Source organism: Pungitius pungitius, chromosome 13 (assembly GCF_949316345.1).
Source record: "Pungitius pungitius chromosome 13, fPunPun2.1, whole genome shotgun sequence".
NCBI lineage: Eukaryota > Metazoa > Chordata > Actinopteri > Perciformes > Gasterosteidae > Pungitius > Pungitius pungitius.
This window is the reverse complement of record NC_084912.1, coordinates 6,264,652-6,273,068: the sequence shown is the minus strand read 5'-3', so window position 1 is coordinate 6,273,068 and position 8,417 is coordinate 6,264,652. Positions and strand designations below refer to the sequence as shown.

Here is an 8,417-nt window from a genome sequence, read left to right as displayed (position 1 = left end):
ACGGGAAAAAAAAAAAAAAAGGATAGTCCATTGGTTTGTGGCAGAGGAGAGAATAATATTGAGGCAAAATTGTGAAAATAAGAAAAAGGGGAGATGTATTGATTTTCGGTGGAGCCAGGGAAAGAAAAGAGAGGGAATAAAGAAGTGCTCTTTGGCCGATGTGTCCAAATGATGTCTCAGGGGAGGCTCTTAATGGTGGGGGGAGGGGCGGAGGGGGGTTAAGGGGGTGAGGTGGGGGTGACGGGGGCAGGTGCCTACCCTGACTAAGGCATGGAACTGCCCTTAGGCTAGGGCTAATGGTATTGGCTGAGCTTACTTTAAGCAGCTCTTTCCTAATGGCCAACTATGAGTGTGCCACAGGACAGACAGGTATTGATTGGTTCAAATGCTCTTGAGTTGACAAGAACTGAAAGTCCCTCAAGCATATACAATCTCGCAGCAAATTATGTCACACGGAAAGGTGATTAAAAACAGAAGCTTGGGGCAGGCGCACTCATTAAAAGTGTATATAATATTTCTCTTGTTGTCCTTGTATCGCACGCTCCTCTTTGTGTTTACTCCTTTTTCTGCCAAAGCCTTTGTCTCTTGTTTGTTTTTCTTTCTTTTTTTTTCTGATTGAGAAACATCTGTTTATACGTTGTGAAAATCTTCACTCTTCAAAACCTTATTTTGCAGAATAGGGGAGCCGGCGTATATATATATATATTGGACCTCTATTGCATCAGTCACAGCAGTGCATATGCTGTGGTTATGCACTTCATTATTGGGGTAGAATTGTCAATTGAAAAGTCAAATGGTCTGACATTTAAAAAAAAAAAAAAAAAAAGAATTCCGATTTAATGGTTGTGTTCACCTTAAAAAGAAGGTGCAGCAGACGGCACAGAGAACAATGCCATATATTTGCTTTGTTGTCATGCCCCCCTTCCTCATACACACATACAAAAAATGCTGTGTACAAGATTTTTCTCTTATTCACATGGGGCGCTTTCTAGACTGCTTGAGGCATCTGCTTTGATTGCATAATTCCCAAGAGACGAACAATACAAAACAAAAATACTGACTGAATTCAGACTTATAATATACCGAACAAATAACACACCAGCTCCACTCTTCAAAACCATAGTTCTCTAAAGAAAAGGAATTGGAGAGTAAATTCAAAGTTGAAAGCTTAGCTCTTTTTGCAGTGAACGCAGGGATGAGGGTGAAAGATGAAACAAACTTTTTTTTCCTGACTGAAAATGTGCAACATTACAAAAACAAATAGGCAACGGCGTTCGTATTTACGTACACTTTAACCTAAGTGGGACATATAAGAGACGCTGTAAAGCATTTTAAAGCCATAAAGGCTGTAGATCTTTCAGGAATGACTGGTGAGGAAATGTTTTATTATGCAGGGGAAATACAACAGGTCCCCCACGTCATCTGCTGCTTTACCAAGTGTAGCATGACAGTTTCAAGCAAAGTTAACAGTGTTGAACAAATGAAAGTTAAATGAAATGACGGGTCCTTTTTCCTTAGGAAGAAAAAAAAAAAAGAGAGAGAGAGAGAAAAAAGCAGAGAAAGATTTTCTGCATCCAAATGATACGGCTGCACTCAAAGCTCGCAGTTTTCTTCTCTTTCGATTAAATGCTCTTTCTCTGGCTGTTTGTGCTTTACGGCGGAGTGTGCTACATCGCTACTTTCTTCTCTACAGGGGCCCCTGGGCTCCCCAAGCAATAGGAGTAAATTAGAGTGCACCTGTTCCAGCTCCAAGATAAGCCATCTCCAGAGGATTTCCTCTGAGTAAAATGAAGTGAGTGAAGAATAAACAGAATATCACAGCATTACTCCGCCAAGGTGAAGTTGCTGCTGCTCTGGGGACACGGTTCGTTTTGCACAACACCCAGCAAAATATCCTCCATAAACCTCTGTGTGTAAGACTGTAGGAATGGAGAGAACACAAGCTGCGCTATTGTGTTCCAACCGAGGCGGTGAGGCGGCTTCCAGACCAGAGCTGCTCACAACCTTGAATTGAAATGCTCTTGTTTGTGGTCCGGGGTCTTTTTTTTTGTTGTTGTTGTGTGGTTTGTTTCTTAACATGTTTTTGACTCCGTATCAACACATCGGCGATAGTCAAACATTCCACAACAAAAAAAAAGACTTCCCCTTTTTACCATTCCTGTACTGCTGCCAAATATTTCTGAAAGTATCTAATTAAATCAAGAAAAAAGAAAAAATGTCGGTACATTTCTCCTTTCTTCCCATCAGCAGAGCCACAGGAGTAACTCCTTGTATGTTTCTCAGTGAAATAAAAGATGTAACCCCAGTGTGATGCCCGGAGACCACTGACCGTAGATGTCTAGAATGCAAAATTCACTCAGTTGGTCTGCACATAAAAGGCAGGGATAATTAGAGGAAAAAATGTAATTCATGGTACGTTTGATAATCAGTCTGATTTGGTCTCCTATCTGCACCGGAGCATTCAGATAAACCCCCCCCCCCTACTATTAGCACCCCACTCTCCCTCACACCAGTGGTCTGTTTTACCCTCCCTTTGTTCCCATACAACACATTATCATTATTGTAGCTAATTGCACGGTTTGCCTTGAAGTCGGGCTGGAGACTCGTGATCTGAGGTTGAAACGTGGACAGGGATCCAGTCTTCTCCACAGCTTGCTTTACGCTACTAATTGCCGCTACCACAGGATAAGGCTTGCTCCTCGCTGTGGCCAGCCGGACGAGGCTGGAACAGGCACGGGGCGGGTTGGGTGCGGGGGGAGGGTGGGGGGGGGGGGGGGTTACTATCACACAAGGGTGGTAAGACGTGGGAGGGCGAGCCAAAGGGTGGCAAAGCTGAAGTGGGACGGGTAGGCCAGATTGGGGAGGGAAAGGTTAGCGGTCGGGGGTAAGCGGAGGGGGATGGAACCAGCGTTAGATGTGGGTCGGCGGGAGTGGAGTACCCTAAAGATTACAGTTGGTTAGTGGGACCCCCCCCTCTCCGACAGGATCTGAGCCTTTTGCTCCCAGCGGACGCAGGACCGTGGCGTTCGGGGGGAAACCCGGTGATTAGGGAGGCTGACGAAGGCCCGGCGGAAAGTTTTGAACCTTCCCATAGTCCAGAGAGTCCTGCCGTAGGTCCAAAGGCTGGATTTGACTTATTGTCCGGAGACATTATGGGAAGGACAATGATCGGGATCAATGGGCGACCATTTTAGTCTCACAAACCTTTAAAGAATAATTGTGTTTTTTCACGAGCACATCTTTTTTCATCATCTTTTGTTTATTAAAGAAGCGTAATGTGAGCGATGAGTTCATCTGACTCTGAAAATCTGAGATTTGTGCGCGCTCTGATAGTTTCTTAATTCATATGGGAACGTTAGTTTTACACCACAGTATCAACTTCCAACTTCAAAATGAGTCAGAGCTCCCCGATGGGGGTTTTAGAAAAGGAAATGGAATCACAGACGTAACTAGTGACAAAGCCTCCATCACCTCATAGAAGATCTCACTCCATCTGTGAGAACTTTGGTTCTACCCCAGAAAAATAATAAATATCCTTCTCTCACGGCTGACGCTCATTTTGTTCAAAAGGTGGTTTTCAAGACCAAACAAAGGAAATGGTGTCATTAATGATATATATATATATATATATATATCATTATATATATATATATATATATATATATATATATATATATATATATATATATATATATATATATATATATATATATATATATATATATATATCATGAACTAGGGCCTCTTAGAACCGTTTCCTACAAACGCATGGATAAGGGGTTGATCTCTTTCCTAACAAAGGATCTCTAAAATATGAAGTGAAAAGCTACCCAAGATGAAGCTGGTAAAGAAACAAGCGAGGAAGAGCCTATTTCCTCAACACAAACAGATTTCCTGGCCTTTAGCAGTCTCTTACTGGGATACTTTGAGACGTATCCATCAAAACACAGCTGTATTCATTCATATTTCATACCTCCTCCTTCTCCTCAGTGCTTTAACGCTGTTTCTTTGATCAAAGGAGAGAAGTCGGATCACAACAGGAAGGTTCCCTGTCAGCCAAGGAAAGGAGAAGGAAGGCCAATCCACTACTGTACGCTGCCGTACATGTTTGCTGTACTTCGACTTCAGTCACAAAACGAAGAAAAAAAAAAAGAAGAAAACTCACAAACGCAAAACTAAGAACAAGAGAGAAATGTACGACTTTCCGCCGCTGAAGTGCTTTCATGTGAATTTCCACGTGTTGAAATGAGCTCGGCTGCAAAAAAATTGTACAAAATACTTTTAACTACAGACACAAACTCCATCAGTCAGCGTGCAGGAAAATTAACAATTTTCCTATAGAGCTACATGTGATTGATTGAAGTCTTTGTTCATTTTAGAGGAATAACGGTCTCTGCAAACTTAAGTGATGGAATTGCTGAGGGGGCCGACAGGCCGGGTGCCCGCGCAGAGCACGCAGCTCAAGAGTGTCACCATGTGGAGACGCGTGGACACGACCAAACAGCGGGACAGCAGACGCTCTGCCCGGGAGCGCCGCTCCACGAGTGCAGAACCTGGCTTCATTTCTTCCGTGACCAGCTCCTTCCATTACTTATATTTATATACATATACATATTTCTTTTCAATTAATTTCATGTTGACTGCTTTAGATTAGGCCTTCAGCGTCCCCCCCCCCCCCCCCTCTCTCTACCTCGACGCCACCTTGTCAATTCCAAGACGCCTGCCCTTCCAAAGAGCTTTTTTTTTTTTGTTTTTTTTTTTTGTTCCTGTAAGGCTCCGGGAGAAAAAGTGTTTGAAGACCTCCCTGACATTTAGACTCTCTCTGAAGATGACTTTGCCTTCTACTATAGCCTGCGGGAACATAGTAAGACCCACACTAAACTTCACTTGATATGCGGGGCCAGATCCCTCCAGGGGAAATTATCATTCTGTTAATAATAAGAGCCACAACAAGCACCTGGAAGACGACTTTATTACACACTCCGCTTCAATGAAAGTTTCCTATGACCCATCTCGTGCGCATGATGGGGGACGCTTATTTGATGGTGGGCTTTTTGGCGAGGAGGCACATGTGCTCGGGGTGCGCTTGGACGGCAGGTGCGTTAACGCGGCGCCGTGGCCTTGGACGGAGGTGGCCCCGGGAACCTCCTTTTTCCTGAAAGCCATTATCCAAAAAAAAATGTTCTGTTTTTCAAACGAAATGAATGGCAAACAAAAATCAAAGTATCAAAAAAAAAAAACGTATTGCCCTTCATAATGGAATTCCCTCTGAGCAAGGACACGTAACAATGGGCCATTCTCGGCTTCCCGTGCTTTCCCTCTCTAATATGCCGATGGACGTGACCTCCGCGGCGCTGACAATGGGGCACCCAGCAGCAGGAGCGCCTGGCTCCACGCCACCGCCACTACGTGCACCGAGGCTGCTTTCATCTTTGCTGTTATATTTAAGGGTGACATCCTAGCCTGTTCGGCCTCCGCCATTGTCTTCGGCGTGATTATTTTCTGCCGTTGTTTAGCCCCAGTTGTGGCTCTTTGATGAAAAGGTCGCCACTCAATTGGAAAACAGTTATTAAAATGCAGCGGGTTCTATTCACCGGGCGTTCATGGGGGAGCCAACTCAACTGAGCTGGTTAATCAAAAGTTAATTATATAATTTTCATGCAGATGAGGGAAACATTCAAATGAATCCCAACTCTACAATCATTACAGAAAATAAATAAATAAATAATTCTAAAATGCTATAAAATGTTCAGGGACCAGGAGGCTGTAAACAATATGAAGTTTAATTTGAGGTAAACAAAGTGAATATCCACCAGGGGGTCCGGGAAGGAGAAAGTGAGGTTAAATCAAATTTGGAAACATAGATACCAGCAGGTTTTGTTGTCCTGATATACGTGCAATTAGGCAGAACCTTGATGAGGACACTGGGACGCGGGAAGTTGGCTTTCACAGCAAATGCTTTGGGATTATTTGAAGGGAATTCATGGGATTTTATGCTTTATGTGTAAACATGAATTGTTCTCACACAACTATACCAAATTGAATTAAAACCATATTTTAAAAGCATAATTATCCTTTATAGGTACGCTGCAAAATTACTGAATACTCCATAAAGATAAGGATGAATCATTTCAAGCAAGTCTCATAGTTTCTCTCAGAAGAAAATGCCCAGGACAACGTTTTATTCTGTAACTTTGTCAAAGAAGGCAAAGTAGAATGTAGCCCTTCAAAAAAAAAAAAAAAGTATCTTAGTCATTCCCCTTCCAAGGAAGTGATTGTATTATGCAAATTGCGACTTATGAATATTAAACCAACGATGTGAAGTATCACAACTGAACAAGCATTGTTCTGGAAGTGCAGCGGAATGTGGTTTAACTTCTTGTTAATTCCATGTGCTTTTATAGTGTTCACCTTTTCCCAGTTGGGCCAAAGGGTTTGGGTTGGTTGGCGTGCATTACAACCCCGATCGAACAATGCGGGGGCCTCCACGGTGTCAGCACAGTTCATGAATCCTCGCCCCTTATGCACCAGGCGATTAGTATGGCGCTCCGTCTGTGGGGCTTTGCCAGAAAATGAGTTCTCTTTAAAACATATGCCCCCTGCTGATTCTTTTCCTTTCCTGATATGAAATTCCAATTTTTATAATGAACACCAATTTCCCGTTCGGATGGGAGGGGGTGGAAAAGTTTTACCCCCGCTCTGTTTTGGCAGGGCCGTAGTTATCTTAAATTTAAAACAGGAAATATTTTGTCCCTGGTAGTTTAGGGGAGGGGGGGGGGGGTAATCAAAATTCTGGTACCGACACAAAAGTCAGCTGTTGTAATTTTCCACATCACATATGCACACGACTGGAAAATAGAATTAGCAAAACTGTAACAAATTCAATTAAGTCATTGATTTCTAATAAATTGGGCTAATCACCAGCTGTTGTCATGCAAAGATTGTTGTGTCACAAGTTTGTCATGCTTGTCGGTCGTGGCTGCTTTACAAAGGAAATTTTTTTCCAATTTAACGGCTTTAAGGTTGCATTTTCTATTCAATTAGCTTCCTAATGACCACATCTAGAGAGGGAGATTACGAACTGATTATCCAAAAAAAAAAAAAAAAAACATTTGATAGTTCCATCAGATTTCAAAAACTTTATTACAATTTTAAATGGATTTAAATGTTACAGACGTGAATGATCGGTCCCGTAAATGTGATGATTTGTTGAAGTCAGCGTCCTGCATTCTGGAGATACATCACAGGTGTTGATGAGGATGAAAATACACTCCCTTTTTATCTTCAGTTATTCTGGAACTTTCTCTTTCGCTCAGAAGGACTGTAATCGTCATTCATCTGAAGGGATTGAAATGAAATCACAGTGAACAGCTGCTTGAATATTTGACATAACAAATGTATCAATCTTCATTTTCAATCCATCTTCCGTTTTGAGCCCATTAGCATTTTCTGCTAACGTTCAAAAAGATTCAATTGAGCGTTCACACATTCTCTCGAGCAAAGAGGGAAAAATAAAAACCTTCATTGAGCAGTTTGTATATTGTCATTGCTGCTTGGGAACACAATGGTACACAGTGGTGTAGCGTACATTAATATTGTACAATTGAAGTAGACATTGGTGATAAATTATGTATAATAAGCACTTACTGCATTGTATGGTCTAAGTCTCTCTTGGGTCTGGGCGCTCGCCTCTTCTGGAAGAGACTCGACTCCTCCCGTACCCATCATCTAAGTACAATAAAGTGTAAAACCAACAGAATATTGTTGAAACACTGGCTTTTATATGAGTATTTCCTTTTTAGATCCGATTCTTTCCATTAAAGGAACACATGTAGTGAATCTTTGGACTCATGTTTAATAAAAATAAGATCGCTCACCCTGATGGTAGCCTCCAGCTCTCCCACACTTCTCTTCCCACCTGGTAGCCACCCATAGGACCAGTGTTGGGACAGGGTGACCTGGACCACCAACGCCAGCATCAACAGCTGCACCATCATTCTGTTGCTCGCTTCCATCAGAGCTGGAGAGGAAGCCAAATGAGCAAAATAATAATAATAATAATTTCCCAGCTTTCTCTCTGACGGCTCCGTACCTCGCAGACCGGGGGTTATAAAGCATTACAAATAGCATTTCAGACGCTCATAGATGAGGAGCCATTTTAATTCAATGCACATTAAACAAACTTGGTTTGAATACTCACCTCTGAATTCTTCCCTGTTTGCATGTGGTGCATTCGCCAGAGGGGGATTTTTATAGGTGTTAGAAGACTGCTGTAAGGATTATAATCCCCTCTCTGCAGGTGTGACACATTTACCGACTAATGGAACACAAAATACTACTAATGGAGCTGGCTAAGTGCTCGGATACGCTGTCATCACCATGAGGGTTCAAACAACATGAAATATACATCATCATAT

At 42.4% G+C, this 8,417-nt stretch overlaps 1 protein-coding gene across 1 annotated transcript; it reads right to left on the bottom strand.

Moving 5' to 3' along the window:
* Nucleotides 1-7,124: 7,124 nt before the first annotated feature.
* gnrh3 (gonadotropin-releasing hormone 3) lies at nucleotides 7,125-8,366 on the bottom strand. Its single transcript, XM_037465867.1, has 4 exons — nucleotides 8,201-8,366; nucleotides 7,878-8,020; nucleotides 7,648-7,728; nucleotides 7,125-7,338 (listed from the first exon to the last, which is right to left on the bottom strand). The coding sequence occupies exons 2-4, from the start codon at nucleotides 8,013-8,015 to the stop codon at nucleotides 7,285-7,287; spliced, it is 273 nt and encodes a 90-aa protein (XP_037321764.1). The 5' UTR covers nucleotides 8,016-8,020; nucleotides 8,201-8,366; the 3' UTR covers nucleotides 7,125-7,284.
* Between the last annotated feature and the right edge of the window lie 51 nt (nucleotides 8,367-8,417).

Bases quoted from the DNA above. Each gene is read 5' to 3' on its own strand.
- gnrh3 (XM_037465867.1), bottom strand. From the start codon at position 8,015: ATGGAAGCGAGCAACAGAATGATGGTGCAGCTGTTGATGCTGGCGTTG. The intron at 7,729-7,877 runs GTGAGCGATCTT...TATTGTACTTAG, and splicing joins AGCTGGAGGCTACCATCAGG to ATGATGGGTACGGGAGGAGT. The intron at 7,339-7,647 runs GTAAGTGCTTAT...CAATCCCTTCAG, and splicing joins GACTTAGACCATACAATGCA to ATGAATGACGATTACAGTCC.